The 20,096-nt window shown below is 34.3% G+C and overlaps 1 protein-coding gene across 4 annotated transcripts in view; it reads left to right on the top strand.

Annotated features, from left to right (window-relative positions):
• Positions 1-20,096, top strand: part of LOC130892709 (uncharacterized) — a 137,360-nt gene that overhangs the window by 40,927 nt on the left and 76,337 nt on the right. For 3 of the 4 annotated variants that reach the window (XM_057798263.1, XM_057798267.1, XM_057798265.1), the window contains one exon: positions 1-20,096. This exon is cut by the window's left edge and continues 11,593 nt beyond it. In XM_057798263.1, the coding sequence (XP_057654246.1) occupies positions 1-20,096 (20,096 nt within the window). The other variant, XM_057798266.1, reaches the window with a different exon arrangement.

Here is a 20,096-nt window from a genome sequence, read left to right as displayed (position 1 = left end):
AGATCCACTGAATGATATTCTGAGGTGCTTCGAAAAGTTAATAAATAAAATTAATACAACTAACAGAGAAATCAAAGATAAAATTGCTAATTCCAGATATCGGTTAAAGCAAGTTATATCTAAGATAAGTACATTAATAAGCAATGAAATTCCTACAAATTTGAAGTCACTTTTATTTGAAAAATTATATGATCCTTTAGAAACTTTCCAACAGTCAATTGAAGATACTTCTATTGACAATATGTCATTGAATGAAACAAAAATTATAATTTCTGTAGCCGATAGCGTCACATCGCTTTTTGAAAATATTAATGAGGATTTTATAGAAGACATCAAACATTTTGAACATGAAATTGTTGCTCTAAAAAGTCAAGACTACGAACACGATGCAATCGGTCAGTTTAAAGCGAAACTAAATAATTTATTGGATACAATTGACGTCGCATATCTATTAATCCACACCTCAGATACTTCTGGCTCAATTCAAGGTATGAATTCATGCTTAACTCAGCTCCTCCAATTCATAGTTAAAGCCAAGTACATAGGTATAGGAAATATAACTTTATTTTCGATTCTTGAAAAACCTACAGAAAATTTGAAAATCGAGTTGAGTAAATGTAAACATATCGATCCGTCATTGGAAGAAATTGATATTTTACAAACGCTGGAAAATTGTTTTAAGCAACTTTATACCAAAGATATCGAAAACACTCAAATATATGATTATTGCGATGAATTTCAAAGCTTACAAAACAAATTGATAAGTTTTTTCATGCGAGCAGTTCTAATCACGAACAGCGACCATGAAAACAAATTGTTACAAAGCATTTTTCATCCATTAGAGCAGATCTGTAAAGCAATAATAAAAATCCAGAATGAATTATCAATAATTAAAAGTATCAATAAAACAAAAAATAATATTAGAGATAAGTCAATAATTTTAGGTGAATACGTAGCTAAAAAACACTCTGATGAAGACATAGCTGCTTTAACACATTTAAAATTACCACTGCTAGATTTACACCATGCGCTCGATACAAATGTACAATTAACAAATTATTCAGAATTTTTTGAAATTATTGAACCTCACATTTACAAAATACATAAAACCTTATTGGATATTGATAAAATTTTGAAAGAATCTACTATCAAAAGTGTCCTGCTAGAATTGAACAATACATTAAAACAAATATTAGCTGTACCGAAAACAGAAATAACCGTTATTCATATTTCATCATTCGAAAATTCTCTTAAATGTTTGACTGAGTCATTAGTAGAAGTTTCAGATGACAAACTAACTATTACTGATAACATTAACAAAGTACAAGAAGAATTATTACAATTACAAAGTGATATAATTGAACAACGAGTACAACCGAGTCAACTTTTAATTCCCATCCTCAATTTGTACGAACCTTTGCAACATTTAGAAAAAATCAGTGAAATATTAGAGGAATTATCCATGGATTCACAAGAGCTTCAGTGTGTGTCAACAATTGAACTTATTTTGGAAAAATTGAACACTGTAATCGTAACATCAAAAGCACCTTTAACGAAACCTATGTTAGAAAATTTATGCTCTGTGAAGATAAAAGGAGGAGAAGTACTAGCAGCACTAAATAGCAGTCCACAATCTTGCATTAGAACTCTGCTACAAGCTCCTTTGGTTGCTATTTCTAGTTTAACTGAAAATATAGAACAATTATTAATAGCAAAGCATGGTCCACTAGAAAATAATTTGGAAACCGTTAAAATACTTAAACAAAAATTAACAAATATTGCTTCTGAAACTGACAGTCACATCTCTACAATAGCTTCAGCTTTGAAATTACCCATAGAATTTTTATACGACAGTATTGACCAGCTTTTAAAAATTGACTGTGACCCTGCAGAACAAACAAAACATCCATTATTAACAGAACAAAATAAGATACTTTTAGAGTTGGCATCTACATTTGACGCTATAGATCGAGATACAAATTTAGTTCATAGTTTGATACAACTACAGGAAAACTCTAAGATAATTGCAGAGGTATTTCAAAAAGAACAAGTCTTAGAATGCTTATGCGAACCTAATAAACTTCTAACCATAACAATTCTGAATCTGCTGCAAAACATTAGTTTTTCTAATGAACCAATTTATCTCCATGAATTGTTAAGCGCAACCAAATCATTTATAAGTGAACTGAAAATTTTGAAAGCACATTTACAGAACAAAAACGACGATAACTTCAAAATTTTGATACTATTGACTGAATTAATCGATCCTTCATTAGATCTGTCGACACAAATTGGAATAGTGGAGCAACAACAAGGAATCTGTCCTATATTCCAACATGATTTAGAAGAAATTGCTAATATCTTACAAAAACTTCGGAGTTCAATTAAATCAACAAATGAAAAAATAAGTGTATCTGAAGAGACAACAGAAGATATTCTAGAAATGAAAGTACATATAAGAGGGCTTTCCATTACATTGGAGAAAGTTTTGAAAATAGAATCAGATTTTATTCCAATTTTTAAAACAATACATACTCAGCTTCAACTTATTCAAGATGAAATCCGAAGTAATGATAAACGTATTTCAAAATATGATGAAACTGATGCTGATAAAATTTTCAGAAGAATATTGCCATCACTAAGGGGACTTTTGAACCAACTGGTGATTATACGAAGAAACTCAGAATTATCCGAAATATCCAAATTGAAAATATATTATCTGGTGGACGCAATAGGATGTTTGAAAAACTTAGTTGAATCAATCGAGAATAGCGAAGAAATTACGTTTAAATACGAAGGAGAAGTACATCATGAGATGATTGATGAATCAAAAGAGTTAATTAGAAAATTGAAGAAACTTGCCGCTATAGCGGAAGAATTGATTGAGGATACATCTAATTTAACAATCAAGGAGAGAGAGATAATTAGTGTGCTTATATCTACGAAACAAACAATGGATCAATTGCTATCTCATTTATATACTATACCAATAATTGAATATCCACTGAGAAGACTTGCCATAAAATTGGAAGAGATCGCTGAGAAAATATCGGAAAAGCAAGGAAACGGGGAATTTGTGAGAGCTATATTGGAACCAATGAGGTCACTAGCACTAGAAGTTACAACATTAAGAGGAACAATAGAGAAAGTCAGAAATCCAGAAAAAGGTATTCTCGCTCTGGCAGATGCTGCGACTTGCTTGAACGAATTTATTGAGTCCCTCGAATTGACAGACAATTCAGCAGACTCTACTCTCGTTTATATATCAGAGGAATTCCTAGAAAAAGCCGTCGAATTTAAGGAAAACCTGGACAAACTAACTATAGAAGTGGTGAAGATTAATGAGAATTTGGAGAAACCTGGATCAATCGAAGCTCAGAAACCAGAGCTTCAACACGCTATTCTCTCTGTTAAACACCAAATCGATAATTTGCAACAATCGTTACCTGAAGTACAGAAATTGCAACTCTCCGAATTGCCTTTGAAAGCAGTCAATGGAAAGCTTGAAGAAATTATCGAATGTCTATCACAAATTCCTAAAGAAAGGAAAGACACCAGATTTGTGAAAGAGATATTGCAGCCCATACAGAATCTTGCATTACAAGTTGAAACATTAAAAGCGAAGACAGAGGTAGTCAAAAATCCAGAAAAAGGTATTCTCGCTCTGGCAGATGCTGCCACCTGTATAACTGAATTTGTTGAGTCCCTTGAATTGACTGACAAATCAGCAGACTCTACTGTCGATGATATTTCAGAGGAACTCTTAGATAAAGCCGTCGAATTTAAGAAACACCTGGACAAACTAACTATAGAAGTGGTGAAGATTAATGAGAATTTGGAGAAACCTGGATCATTCGAAGCTCAGAAACCAGAACTTCAAAACGCTATACTCTCTGTTAAACACCAAATAGATAATTTGCAACAATCGTTACCTGAAGTACAGAAATTGCAACACTCCGAATTGCCTTTGAAAGCAGTCAATGGAAAGCTTGAAGAAATTATCGAAAGTCTGTCGGAAATTCCGGCAAAAAGGAAAGACACCAGATTTGTGAAAGAGATATTGCAGCCCATACAGAATCTTGCATTACAAGTTGAAACATTAAAAGCGAAGACAGAGGTAGTCAAAAATCCAGAAAAAGGTATTCTCGCTCTGGCAGATGCTGCCACCTGTATGAATGAATTTGTTGAGTCCCTTGAATTGACTGACAAATCAGCAGACTCTACTGTCGAAGATATTTCAGAGGAACTCTTAGATAAAGCCGTCGAATTTAAGAAACACCTGGACAAACTAACTATAGAAGTGGTGAAGATTAATGAGAATTTGGAGAAACCTGGATCATTTGAAGCTCAAAAACCAGAACTTCAACACGCTATTTACTCTGTTAAACACCAAATCGATAATTTGCAACAATCGTTACCTGAAGTACAAAAATTGCAACTCTCCGAATTGCCTTTGAAAGCAGTCAATGGAAAGCTTGAAGAAATTATCGAATGTCTATCACAAATTCCTAAAGAAAGGAAAGACACCAGATTTGTGGAAGAGATATTGCAGCCAATACAGAATCTTGCATTACAAGTTGAAACATTAAAAGCGAAGACAGAGGTAGTCAAAAATCCAGAAAAAGGTATTCTCGCTCTGGCAGATGCTGCCACCTGTATGAATGAATTTGTTGAGTCCCTTGAATTGACTGAAAAATCAGCAGACTCTACTGTCGATGATATTTCAGAGGAACTCTTAGATAAAACCGTCAAATTTAAGGAAAACCTGGACAAACTAACTATAGAAGTGGTGAAGATTAATGAGAATTTGGAGAAACCTGGATCATTCGAAGCTCAGAAACCAGAGCTTCAAAACGCTATACTCTCTGTTAAACACCAAATGGATAATTTGCAACAATCTTTACCTGAAGTACAGAAATTGCAACACTCCGAATTGCCTTTGAAAGCAGTCAAAGGAAAGCTTGAAGAAATTATCGAAAGTCTGTCGGAAATTCCGGCAAAAAGGAAAGACACCAGATTTGTGAAAGAGATATTGCAGCCCATACAGAATCTTGCATTAGAAATCACAACATTAAAAGCGAAAACAGAGGTAGTCGAAAATCCAGAAAAAGGTATTCTCGCTCTGGCAGATGCTGCCACCTGTATGAATGAATTTGTTGAGTCCCTTGAATTGACTGACAAATCAGCAGACTCTACTGTCGATGATATTTCAGAGGAACTCTTAGATAAAGCCGTCGAATTTAAGAAACACCTGGACAAACTAACTATAGAAGTGGTGAAGATTAATGAGAATTTGGAGAAACCTGGATCATTTGAAGCTCAAAAACCAGAACTTCAACACGCTATTTACTCTGTTAAACACCAAATCGATAATTTGCAACAATCGTTACCTGAAGTACAAAAATTGCAACTCTCCGAATTGCCTTTGAAAGCAGTCAATGGAAAGCTTGAAGAAATTATCGAATGTCTATCACAAATTCCTAAAGAAAGGAAAGACACCAGATTTGTGGAAGAGATATTGCAGCCAATACAGAATCTTGCATTACAAGTTGAAACATTAAAAGCGAAGACAGAGGTAGTCAAAAATCCAGAAAAAGGTATTCTCGCTCTGGCAGATGCTGCCACCTGTATGAATGAATTTGTTGAGTCCCTTGAATTGACTGACAAATCAGCAGACTCTACTGTCGATGATATTTCAGAGGAACTCTTAGATAAAGCCGTCGAATTTAAGAAACACCTGGACAAACTAACTATAGAAGTGGTGAAGATTAATGAGAATTTGGAGAAACCTGGATCATTTGAAGCTCAAAAACCAGAACTTCAACACGCTATTCTCTCTGTTAAACACCAAATCGATAATTTGCAACAATCGTTACCTGAAGTACAGAAATTGCAACTCTCCGAATTGCCTTTGAAAGCAGTCAATGGAAAGCTTGAAGAAATTATCGAATGTCTATCACAAATTCCTAAAGAAAGGAAAGACACCAGATTTGTGGAAGAGATATTGCAGCCAATACAGAATCTTGCATTACAAGTTGAAATATTAAAAGCGAAGACAGAGGTAGTCAAAAATCCAGAAAAAGGTATTCTCGCTCTGGCAGATGCTGCCACCTGTATGAATGAATTTGTTGAGTCCCTTGAATTGACTGACAAATCAGCAGACTCTACTGTCGATGATATTTCAGAGGAACTCTTAGATAAAGCCGTCGAATTTAAGAAACACCTGGACAAACTAACTATAGAAGTGGTGAAGATTAATGAGAATTTGGAGAAACCTGGATCATTTGAAGCTCAAAAACCAGAACTTCAACACGCTATTTACTCTGTTAAACACCAAATCGATAATTTGCAGCAATCGTTACCTGAAGTACAAAAATTGCAACTCTCCGAATTGCCTTTGAAAGCAGTCAATGGAAAGCTTGAAGAAATTATCGAATGTCTATCACAAATTCCTAAAGAAAGGAAAGACACCAGATTTGTGGAAGAGATATTGCAGCCAATACAGAATCTTGCATTACAAGTTGAAACATTAAAAGCGAAGACAGAGGTAATCAAAAATCCAGAAAAAGGTATTCTCGCTCTGGCAGATGCTGCCACCTGTATGAATGAATTTGTTGAGTCCCTTGAATTGACTGAAAAATCAGCAGACTCTACTGTCGATGATATTTCAGAGGAACTCTTAGATAAAACCGTCAAATTTAAGGAAAACCTGGACAAACTAACTATAGAAGTGGTGAAGATTAATGAGAATTTGGAGAAACCTGGATCATTCGAAGCTCAGAAACCAGAGCTTCAAAACGCTATACTCTCTGTTAAACACCAAATGGATAATTTGCAACAATCTTTACCTGAAGTACAGAAATTGCAACACTCCGAATTGCCTTTGAAAGCAGTCAATGGAAAGCTTGAAGAAATTATCGAAAGTCTGTCGGAAATTCCGGCAAAAAGGAAAGACACCAGATTTGTGAAAGAGATATTGCAGCCCATACAGAATCTTGCATTAGAAATCAAAACATTAAAAGCGAAAACAGAGGTAGCCGAAAATCCAGAAAAAGGTATTCTCGCTCTGGCAGATGCTGCCACCTGTATGAATGAATTTGTTGAGTCCCTTGAATTGACTGACAAATCAGCAGACTCTACTGTCGATGATATTTCAGAGGAACTCTTAGATAAAGCCGTCGAATTTAAGAAACACCTGGACAAACTAACTATAGAAGTGGTGAAGATTAATGAGAATTTGGAGAAACCTGGATCATTTGAAGCTCAAAAACCAGAACTTCAACACGCTATTTACTCTGTTAAACACCAAATCGATAATTTGCAACAATCGTTACCTGAAGTACAAAAATTGCAACTCTCCGAATTGCCTTTGAAAGCAGTCAATGGAAAGCTTGAAGAAATTATCGAATGTCTATCACAAATTCCTAAAGAAAGGAAAGACACCAGATTTGTGAAAGAGATATTGCAGCCCATACAGAATCTTGCATTAGAAATCACAACATTAAAAGCGAAAACAGAGGTAGCCGAAAATCCAGAAAAAGGTATTCTCGCTCTGGCAGATGCTGCCACCTGTATGAATGAATTTGTTGAGTCCCTTGAATTGACTGACAAATCAGCAGACTCTACTGTCGATGATATTTCAGAGGAACTCTTAGATAAAGCCGTCGAATTTAAGAAACACCTGGACAAACTAACTATAGAAGTGGTGAAGATTAATGAGAATTTGGAGAAACCTGGATCATTTGAAGCTCAAAAACCAGAACTTCAACACGCTATTCTCTCTGTTAAACACCAAATCGATAATTTGCAACAATCGTTACCTGAAGTACAGAAATTGCAACTCTCCGAATTGCCTTTGAAAGCAGTCAATGGAAAGCTTGAAGAAATTATCGAATGTCTATCACAAATTCCTAAAGAAAGGAAAGACACCAGATTTGTGAAAGAGATATTGCAGCCCATACAGAATCTTGCATTACAAGTTGAAACATTAAAAGCGAAGACAGAGGTAGTCCAAAAACCAGAAAAAGGTATTCTCGCTCTGGCAGATGCTGCCACCTGTATGAATGAATTTGTTGAGTCCCTTGTATTGACTGAAAAATCAGCAGACTCTACTGTCGATGATATTTCAGAGGAACTCTTAGATAAAACCGTCAAATTTAAGGAAAACCTGGACAAACTAACTATAGAAGTGGTGAAGATTAATGAGAATTTGGAGAAACCTGGATCATTCGAAGCTCAGAAACCAGAACTTCAAAACGCTATACTCTCTGTTAAACACCAAATCGATAATTTGCAACAATCGTTACCTGGAGTACAGAAATTGCAACACTCCGAATTGCCTTTGAAAGCAGTCAATGGAAAGCTTGAAGAAATTATCGAAAGTCTATCACAAATTCCTAAAGAAAGGAAAGACACCAGATTTGTGAAAGAGATATTGCAGCCCATACAGAATCTTGCATTACAAGTTGAAACATTAAAAGCGAAGACAGAGGTAGTCAAAAATCCAGAAAAAGGTATTCTCGCTCTGGCAGATGCTGCCACCTGTATAACTGAATTTGTTGAGTCCCTTGAATTGACTGACAAATCAGCAGACTCTACTGTCGATGATATTTCAGAGGAACTCTTAGATAAAGCCGTCGAATTTAAGAAACACCTGGACAAACTAACTATAGAATTGGTGAAGATTAATGAGAATTTGGAGAAACCTGGATCATTTGAAGCTCAAAAACCAAAACTTCAACACGCTATTTTCTCTGTTAAACACCAAATCGATAATTTGCAACAATCGTTACCTGAAGTACAAAAATTGCAACTCTCCGAATTGCCTTTGAAAGCAGTCAATGGAAAGCTTGAAGAAATTATCGAAAATCTGTCGGAAATTCCGGCAAAAAGGAAAGACACCAGATTTGTGAAAGAGATATTGCAGCCCATACAGAATCTTGCATTAGAAATCACAACATTAAAAGCGAAAACAGAGGTAGTCAAAAATCCAGAAAAAGGTATTCTCGCTCTGGCAGATGCTGCCACCTGTATGAATGAATTTGTTGAGTCCCTTGAATTGACTGACAAATCAGCAGACTCTACTGTCGATGATATTTCAGAGGAACTCTTAGATAAAGCCGTCGAATTTAAGAAACACCTGGACAAACTAACTATAGAAGTGGTGAAGATTAATGAGAATTTGGAGAAACCTGGATCATTTGAAGCTCAAAAACCAGAACTTCAACACGCTATTTACTCTGTTAAACACCAAATCGATAATTTGCAACAATCGTTACCTGAAGTACAAAAATTGCAACTCTCCGAATTGCCTTTGAAAGCAGTCAATGGAAAGCTTGAAGAAATTATCGAATGTCTATCACAAATTCCTAAAGAAAGGAAAGACACCAGATTTGTGGAAGAGATATTGCAGCCAATACAGAATCTTGCATTACAAGTTGAAACATTAAAAGCGAAGACAGAGGTAGTCAAAAATCCAGAAAAAGGTATTCTCGCTCTGGCAGATGCTGCCACCTGTATGAATGAATTTGTTGAGTCCCTTGAATTGACTGACAAATCAGCAGACTCTACTGTCGATGATATTTCAGAGGAACTCTTAGATAAAGCCGTCGAATTTAAGAAACACCTGGACAAACTAACTATAGAAGTGGTGAAGATTAATGAGAATTTGGAGAAACCTGGATCATTTGAAGCTCAAAAACCAGAACTTCAACACGCTATTCTCTCTGTTAAACACCAAATCGATAATTTGCAACAATCGTTACCTGAAGTACAGAAATTGCAACTCTCCGAATTGCCTTTGAAAGCAGTCAATGGAAAGCTTGAAGAAATTATCGAATGTCTATCACAAATTCCTAAAGAAAGGAAAGACACCAGATTTGTGAAAGAGATATTGCAGCCCATACAGAATCTTGCATTACAAGTTGAAACATTAAAAGCGAAGACAGAGGTAGTCCAAAAACCAGAAAAAGGTATTCTCGCTCTGGCAGATGCTGCCACCTGTATGAATGAATTTGTTGAGTCCCTTGAATTGACTGAAAAATCAGCAGACTCTACTGTCGATGATATTTCAGAGGAACTCTTAGATAAAGCCGTCGAATTTAAGAAACACCTGGACAAACTAACTATAGAAGTGGTGAAGATTAATGAGAATTTGGAGAAACCTGGATCATTCGAAGCTCAGAAACCAGAACTTCAAAACGCTATACTCTCTGTTAAACACCAAATCGATAATTTGCAACAATCGTTACCTGGAGTACAGAAATTGCAACACTCCGAATTGCCTTTGAAAGCAGTCAATGGAAAGCTTGAAGAAATTATCGAAAGTCTGTCGGAAATTTCGGCAAAAAGGAAAGACACCAGATTTGTGAAAGAGATATTGCAGCCCATACAGAATCTTGCATTAGAAATCACAACATTAAAAGCGAAAACAGAGGTAGTCAAAAATCCAGAAAAAGGTATTCTCGCTCTGGCAGATGCTGCCACCTGTATAACTGAATTTGTTGAGTCCCTTGAATTGACTGACAAATCAGCAGACTCTACTGTCGATGATATTTCAGAGGAACTCTTAGATAAAGCCGTCGAATTTAAGAAACACCTGGACAAACTAACTAAAGAAGTGGTGAAGATTAATGAGAATTTGGAGAAACCTGAATCATTTGAAGCTCAAAAACCAGAACTTCAACACGCTATTTTCTCTGTTAAACACCAAATCGATAATTTGCAACAATCGTTACCTGAAGTACAGAAATTGCAACTCTCCGAATTGCCTTTGAAAGCAGTCAATAGAAAGCTTGAAGAAATTATCGAAAGTCTATCACAAATTCCTAAAGAAAGGAAAGACACCAGATTTGTGAAAGAGATATTGCAGCCCATACAGAATCTTGCATTACAAGTTGAAACATTAAAAGCGAAAACAGAGGTAGTCAAAAATCCAGAAAAAGGTATTCTCGCTCTGGCAGATGCTGCCACCTGTATAACTGAATTTGTTGAGTCCCTTGAATTGACTGACAAATCAGCAGACTCTACTGTCGATGATATTTCAGAGGAACTCTTAGATAAAGCCGTCGAATTTAAGAAACACCTGGACAAACTAACTATAGAAGTGGTGAAGATTAATGAGAATTTGGAGAAACCTGGATCATTTGAAGCTCAAAAACCAAAACTTCAACACGCTATTTTCTCTGTTAAACACCAAATCGATAATTTGCAACAATCGTTACCTGAAGTACAAAAATTGCAACTCTCCGAATTGCCTTTGAAAGCAGTCAATGGAAAGCTTGAAGAAATTATCGAATGTCTATCACAAATTCCTAAAGAAAGGAAAGACACCAGATTTGTGAAAGAGATATTGCAGCCCATACAGAATCTTGCATTACAAGTTGAAACATTAAAAGCGAAGACAGAGGTAGTCAAAAATCCAGAAAAAGGTATTCTCGCTCTGGCAGATGCTGCCACCTGTATGAATGAATTTGTTGAGTCCCTTGAATTGACTGACAAATCAGCAGACTCTACTGTCGATGATATTTCAGAGGAACTCTTAGATAAAGCCGTCGAATTTAAGAAACACCTGGACAAACTAACTATAGAATTGGTGAAGATTAATGAGAATTTGGAGAAACCTGGATCATTCGAAGCTCAGAAACCAGAACTTCAAAACGCTATACTCTCTGTTAAACACCAAATCGATAATTTGCAACAATCGTTACCTGAAGCACAGAAATTGCAACACTCCGAATTGCCTTTGAAAGCAGTCAATGGAAAGCTTGAAGAAATTATCGAAAGTCTGTCGGAAATTCCGGCAAAAAGGAAAGACACCAGATTTGTGAAAGAGATATTGCAGCCCATACAGAATCTTGCATTAGAAATCACAACATTAAAAGCGAAAACAGAGGTAGTCAAAAATCCAGAAAAAGGTATTCTCGCTCTGGCAGAAGCTGCCACCTGTATAGCTGAATTTGTTGAGTCCCTTGAATTGACTGAAAAATCAGCAGACTCTACTGTCGATGATATTTCAGAGGAACTCTTAGATAAAGCCGTCGAATTTAAGAAACACCTGGACAAACTAACTAAAGAAGTGGTGAAGATTGATGAGAATTTGGAGAAACCTGGATCATTTGAAGCTCAAAAACCAGAACTTCAACACGCTATTTTCTCTGTTAAACACCAAATCGATAATTTGCAACAATCGTTACCTGAAGTACAGAAATTGCAACTCTCCGAATTGCCTTTGAAAGCAGTCAATGGAAAGCTTGAAGAAATTATCGAATGTCTATCACAAATTCCTAAAGAAAGGAAAGACACCAGATTTGTGAAAGAGATATTGCAGCCCATACAGAATCTTGCATTACAAGTTGAAACATTAAAAGCGAAGACAGAGGTAGTCAAAAATCCAGAAAAAGGTATTCTCGCTCTGGCAGATGCTGCCACCTGTATGAATGAATTTGTTGAGTCCCTTGAATTTACTGACAAATCAGCAGACTCTACTGTCGATGATATTTCAGAGGAACTCTTAGATAAAGCCGTCGAATTCAAGAAACACCTGGACAAACTAACTATAGAATTGGTGAAGATTAATGAGAATTTGGAGAAACCTGGATCATTCGAAGCTCAGAAACCAGAACTTCAAAACGCTATACTCTCTGTTAAACACCAAATGGATAATTTGCAACAATCGTTACCTGAAGTACAGAAATTGCAACACTCCGAATTGCCTTTGAAAGCAGTCAATAGAAAGCTTGAAGAAATTATCGAAAGTCTGTCGGAAATTCCGGCAAAAAGGAAAGACACCAGATTTGTGAAAGAGATATTGCAGCCCATACAGAATCTTGCATTAGAAATCACAACATTAAAAGCGAAAACAGAGGTAGTCAAAAATCCAGAAAAAGGTATTCTCGCTCTGGCAGATGCTGCCCCCTGTATAAATGAATTTGTTGAGTCCCTTGAATTGACTGACAAATCAGCAGACTCTACTGTCGATGATATTTCAGAGAAACTCTTAGATAAAGCCGTCAAATTTAAGGAAACCCTGGACAAACTTACTATAGAAGTGGTGAAGATTAATCAGAATTTGGAGAAACCTGGGTCATTTGAGGCTCAGAAACCAGAACTTCAACACGCTATTCTCTCTGTTAAACACCAAATCGATAATTTGCAGCAATCGTTACCTGAAGTACATAAATTGCAACTCTTCAAATTGCCTTTGAAAGCAGTCAATGGAAAGCTTGAAGAAATTATCGAATGTCTATCACAAATTCCTAAAGAAAGGAAAGACACCAGATTTGTGAAAGAGATATTGCAGCCAACACAAAATCTTGCATTAGAAATCACAACATTAAAAGCGAAAATAGAGGTAGTCAAAAATCCAGAAAAATGTATTCTCGCTCTTGCTGATGCTGCCACGTGTATTAACGATTTTGTTGATTTCCTTGAAATGACTGACAAATCAATAGACTCTACTGTCGATGATATTTCAGAGGAACTCCTAGAAAAAGCCGTCGAATTTAAAAAAGGCTTGGACACATTGACTATACAAGTGGTTAATATTAATGAAAATTTGGAAAAACCTAATTTTCTCGAGACTCATAAATCAGAGCTTAATAACGCTATTACATCTGTTAAACACAAAATCGATAATTTGCAACTGTCTTTACCCGAAATACAAAAATTGCAAATGTCCAAATTACTTTTAATAGCACTGAGTGAAAAGTTAGGGCAAATGCTTGCGAGTTTGTCAGAGATACCAAGAGGGTCGAATTACACTAAATTAATAAAATTTTTACTGGAAACAGTACAGAATTTTGCATCAGAACTTACCTCATTGAAATCGAAAATAAAGGTAGTTAAAAATCGAGAAGTGGGAATTCTTGCTCTTACCGATGCGGCTGTCCCTATAAATGACTTACTTGGGAACCTCAAAACGACCGATTTATCAATAGACTTCAATTTAGATGATATATCATTGGATTTGCTGAATAAATCTTCAGATTTGAAGGAAAATTTCGAGAATTTAACCTCGCAAGTGATCAAGATTAAGACAAATTTGAAAAAACCCAAAATTTTCGAAGCGCAGAAACTGGATTTGAAAAACATAATTCATTCGTCGAAACAAAGTATTGATCAATACATGCAATTATTGGGTGAAACTCCATCACTTCAAAAGATTAAAGTTATTCTTAAAGCACTAAGTGTGCAGTTGGCAATAATCGATGAGAAGTTATCAGACATTTCACAGGACAGAAATGACATCAAGTTCATTCAAGAGATAATGCAGCCTGTACTGTATCTTTCAAAAGAGATTACCACATTAAAATCAACACTCGCCTCATTAATAAATCCTGATCCAAGTCTATGTTGTTTAGCAGATACTGCAGCCGATATGAACGACTTTGCAGATTTTCTCAAAATTTCTGAGAATTATAAAGATTCCACAGTCACCGATATGTCACGTGAGTCTCTGACGAAATCTGTAGATATAAAAAATGCGCTTAATAACTTCGCAACACTCTTGGTGAAGATCTGTGAAAATTTACAAGAGCCGTCGGTTATTAACATGCTAAAACCAGAGCTGAAAAACACAGTTTTGTCCGTTAATTACCAAATAGATATTATTTTAGCTCAAATATTACCCATAGCACACACATTAGGTGCATCAGAGGCACCTCTTAAAGCACTTAGAACTGAATTTGAAAAAATTGTAGAAATACTATCAGGATCTACACCAGATAGGAACGACATGAAATTTGTTGAAGAAATTCTACCGACTTTACAAGAGTTCGCAATTGAAATGGCAATATTTGAATCTAAGTCAGATCTAATTAGAGCTTCTTGTCCAGATGTTTTTCTTATAAGAGACATCACCACACCTGTAAATGAACTTGTGGATATACTCAAGAACCAAAAGGATGTCTTGGATAAAAATTTACCCGATATATCTACTGATATGTTATCTATATCAGAAAGGGCAAAGACTGATTTTGCTAAACTTATTAACACTGTCGTGGAAATAAATCAAAACGCTCATAAACCTGAATGGATTGTGGACAAAAATCGATTAACGAGCAATATGATGTTGGTGAAGAATGAAGTTGATATAATTTTGAATAACGTATTGCCGAAATCACAAAATCTCTCAGTAGCTGAAAACGCATTCAAGCCTCTCAGTAGTAAACTGGAAAAGATTTTAGAAGACATTTCTGAATTTGAACGTGATAAAATCTTCAAATCAGTTACAGAAAATCTAGGGAATTCTTTGAAAAGAACAATACATGTTTTAAATGTTCTAGATGGGAAGATTCCTGGCATTCCATTTCTATTTAGATCTGCTCTTTCAGAACTAGTTTCAATTTCTAATACGGTTAACGTTTTAGAGAGTAAATTCACACATCAATTACCAAAAGCAATGCGAAACTCCATAGTAATTGATCTGTTGACTAATCTCACCGAATCATTCGATAAATTGAATAAATTTCTGGGTGACACCCAAATTTCAAATATCACATCTCATGTTGATGAAATTTGTGAACAGACCAAGTTATTGGTCGCTCATTTTGGTGATATTACAGATAAATTAAAACCATGTTTACCATGTGAAATAACTTCTCCCGTAGAGTTTGTATGTGAGAAGATTGATCATTTTTCGGAGAAATTATTTGATATTAAAACTGTTATTGGTAAGCTTAAGACTATGAAAGTGCCGCTTTGCAGATTATATGACTTTTATAAAGAAATATGTTTGGATAAATATGTGAAGAACAAGGACATTCAAAATTTCAGTAGAATACATGAGGATTTATTTGGTATTATCGAAATTATTAATAATTTTGAGATAGATTCAAATAATAGACTAGTTTTGGAGACAATCATAAATTATTTACAAGAATTTACTAATATGCTGGGTTCCTATAAAACTGTCGATGGTAAATTCATTCCACCCCCAAATTATGAGAAGGAATTGCTGCATATCTTGGAAAAGTCAGTAGAAAAAATCGAAAACAGTATGAGTGAACTAAGCTTAATTGATTTGAAAAATTATGTAAGAAAATTGTCTATAGCAATCAATGACTATTATGAAAGTGTGAAAAAGACATGCAATAAAAGGCTAGATATTGATACTATCAAAAAATTAAAATTACCAATAAGTCAGTTATTAGAAGAGCTCAATATAATGAATAAAAAATTATCCAAAACTGTAAATTATATAGATAATTTGAAACATTTAAGAAAAACTGTAAATAAAGTTAACGAAAGTATACTCAAAATAGAAAAAACAAGCTTACTGGAAATACCAAACATGGACGAATCTTTATTATCTGCTCTAGAAGATCTAGCACCTTATCTAGAAGATCTTCTCATAGAATTTGTCAAATGTAATTCTCAGCTCGATAAACATGTACAAATAGAATATGGTAACTTAAAAACAGTATTAACTGCGGTTAATAACCGTATCGACCAAATAACATCTATTTTTTCTCTTCCAAATATTCTAATTGATTCTCTAAAGGATTTATCAGAATGCGTGCTTGGATTTGCATTAAAAATTGATTTAGAAATGGCTTCTGATCGAAAACATCAATATTTGGAACCATTTTTAGTTGTTAAGAAGGAAGTGGATATATTGAAAAAAGATTTAAAACTTCTTCCACATCCCTGTAAAGCCATTTCACAATTAGTGCTAGTAGATAAACCGATTAATAAAATAATAGAATATTTACAAAATACAGAATTCAAACCGAAACTTGAAGAACATTTACAATCAATGGAAAAATTAATAAACCGACCGTACAAACAACTTTCAAATATAGTTAGAAATGTTAATATTATAATGACAGATCAAGATATATTGAAACTTGAATTTCCAGTTATATCTGAAAGTTTAAAAAATATTTTAGATGTAACAAGCTCACAGGATGTTGATGATGTTATTGAAAAGCTAGGACTTTATAATGATTTTAAAAGCATAAATAAAATTTTAGCAGATGTTTTACAAGAAACTATCACTATGAGGCAAGACTATATGAGTTTACATACTCTCAATAATTCACTTTGTAAATTAGCAGATGTATTGCGTAAAATTAAAGAAAGTTCTAAAAGTGAACTACTTCTAATTATTAGTGAATTACTTGAACATATCGAGCAATTTAGGTATAACATATCTTTAGCGCAAGATATAGGAAGTAATACCAAAGATTTTTCTAAAGAATATACCGAAAAATTAAATAATATAAGTAATAAAATAGTAGCTTTAACTTTAATTCTAAATGATATCAGTGAGATATATGAAAATTTCGACAAACCCGAAAAGGAAATTATACTAGCTCTAGATAATCTGAAATATGCTTTGGAACAAACATGTAGCGAGTTAACCCTTAATGAGAAAATGGAAATTGTTTCACAATCGCTGAATATGTTCAATAACTATATTATTCAAACCGAAAACACAATTCAGAAATACGTTTTCGAACGCAGAAATGACGTAACTCTATTTAGAGAAATGAAAAAATCGATATCTCAATTGAAGTTGTCTATAAGTAACGAACCAAATTCACATCTCAAAAAATTGTCAGATAGCTTGAATATTTTGCAAGAAGCCATAAACGATCAACAAAAAATAATTACGGAAACTGAGAATGATATATCAAATGCTATTTTAAACGCTATAAATCTTCCAAAAATGATAACTAATTGTCAAACAAATATTTCCTCTAAGTCTAAGGAAGTTCTTTATAATATAGAACAATTGAAGATCAGCATTAATAATACAATAGCAGTTACAAAAAACTTAGAACTATTCAAACCCATTAATTTAGCTCTGGAAATTCTATATGAAGATGTATGTAGCTTAATAAACAGCGTTGCACCTTCAGAACAAGAAGAGATTGTAGAGAGACTAGAAGAACATAAAAAAAATGATCAATTTATATTAGAAACAGAGGCAACAAAACTTCAAGCACCAGATGACGAAAAGTCTAAGCAAAAATTAATAAATACCGAAGAGATTTCACATAAAGATTTGGAAAATATAAAAATTAACAATAAGGAAATAGTAGAAGAAGATAAAATAGAGAAGCAAACTTCAATCGAAAATGAGGTCGGAGAAAAAACTGAACACAATAAAAAAGAGGAAAACGATGTATTAGAGAGTAAAGGGGGTGATAATAATTTAGATAAAGGCGAGCTTAAGAAGGATCAAAATGTAACAAAAAAGAAAAAAAACAGAAGTAGTAAATCTAAGCTGGAGAAGGAAGAAGAAAATATTATAAAAGTACAAGAAGAAGATAAGGAAAGTGTTAGTGTAGGCAGTGATCAAAATTATCACAAGCAAAAATGTGATGATAACTCTGAAGTAGAGGAACAAGACAAGTTTAGTAAAGATAAAGAAGAAGTAGAAAAACTAAATATGAAAAAACATTATAACGTGGCAGAAAAAGTTATTGATAAAGATAAAACAACTATCGAAGAGAAAGTATTCTTACCAGAAACGGAAACTAAAGAAAAGGAAAGAACTGATAAGGTTGTACAACAAGCTAATTTAAAGGAAAGTAAACAAAAAGTTTCTTTGAAAGAGAAAGTAGAGCTCAAAGAGAAGAAGAAGAATAGTATGGATGAACGAGATGAAGACAAAGAATCAGAAGAATCACTATTACTGAAAGGGCAGATAAATGGAGATATTAGAACTATAGAACAAGAGAAAACCAGTCACTACAATGAAAAGAATATACAAATCGATGAATTTGGAAAAGCATCTAAGATCGAAGCAGATACACCAAGTTCATTAAAAATAAAGGAAAATGTTAAGAATCACAAAGAGGGAGCAGATAAGAAAATGATTAAACAAAAAATGGAAATAGAAGCAGATGTGGATATTAGAAAAAACGTAAGCAAACAAGATAAAAATGATAAATTTTCTTACGATGAAAATGAAATTCGTAATAAAGCAGAACAACAATATGATAACCACGAAACGAAGAGAATATCTAGAGTAACTGATCAAACTAGAATATTCACGGATAATTTAGATTCATGTAAACCTTCAACGCACCAAAGAATTGTATACGCCGGAAGAAAGCCGTTCTTTACATCGAATTTGAAAAATTGTTCTACAAAAATTGGATCTGAAATACATTTAAGTTGTAGTTTGGTACCCGATGAAAATCTATCAATTACTTGGCTGAAAAATAACACGTTAATACAAAACACTTCTAATTGTCATATAAACTTTTCTAGTAACATAGCAACATTAGATGTTCACTGCGCTAATTTGGATGATGCTGGTGAATATTGCTGTGTAGCTAAAAATGAGCATGGAGAGAGTGTTACATACGCACACATTAAAGTATGTGAAGAGGAAGACGATACTCAGTATCTACATCCCACTTTTATATCTAATATTACAAACAATTACAGAAAAACTGAAGACGAAGTTATATTGCAATGTAAAGTAAAAAGTCTCACAGAACCACGTATAAAATGGTATAAAGATGAAGAAGAATTAACTTTAGGAACCAAATACTCCCAAAGTTATTCACCAGGTGGTATTTGTAGATTATCTATCAATAAACCTGATATTACCGACAACGGGCGTTATTCTTGTAGATTGGAAACGAATTTGTGGTCTGATCAATTATCTTACGATTACAAATTCGATAGGAGAAATTTACGAAGAAGAGAACTACCAAGTCGTGATAGCAGCTCTACTACGTCATATTTTGCAAATATTATGACTGATACGTATGTTTCTGATGGAGGAACTATGGCTTTTCAAGTAGAGGTAAGAGGCAGTCCTTTAAACGTATCTTGGTATAAAGAGGATTTGAGATTAACGAATTTTTCGAAAAGACACAAAATCTTTACTGAACGTAACATTCACACAGTATTAATTCCCGACGTGAAGGAATATGAAAGCGGGAAATATACGTGCAGAGCTATATATCCTGAAAGAACAATAGACACTTCCGCATATGTACAAGTTGTGAAAAAAACTTTAGCCCATGGAAAACCGCCCCTATTTCTGTCAAGGCCAGATAAAATATTGAGTCTTAGAGAAGGGGATGATATCGTCGTGTCTTTTAGAATATCCGGAGAGCCTAAACCTACAG

The sequence above is a fragment of the Diorhabda carinulata genome, chromosome 4, assembly GCF_026250575.1.
Source record: "Diorhabda carinulata isolate Delta chromosome 4, icDioCari1.1, whole genome shotgun sequence".
Classification (NCBI taxonomy): domain Eukaryota; kingdom Metazoa; phylum Arthropoda; class Insecta; order Coleoptera; family Chrysomelidae; genus Diorhabda; species Diorhabda carinulata.
The sequence above is the reverse complement of the archived record's forward strand: the minus strand, read 5'-3'. Positions and strand labels throughout refer to the sequence as shown.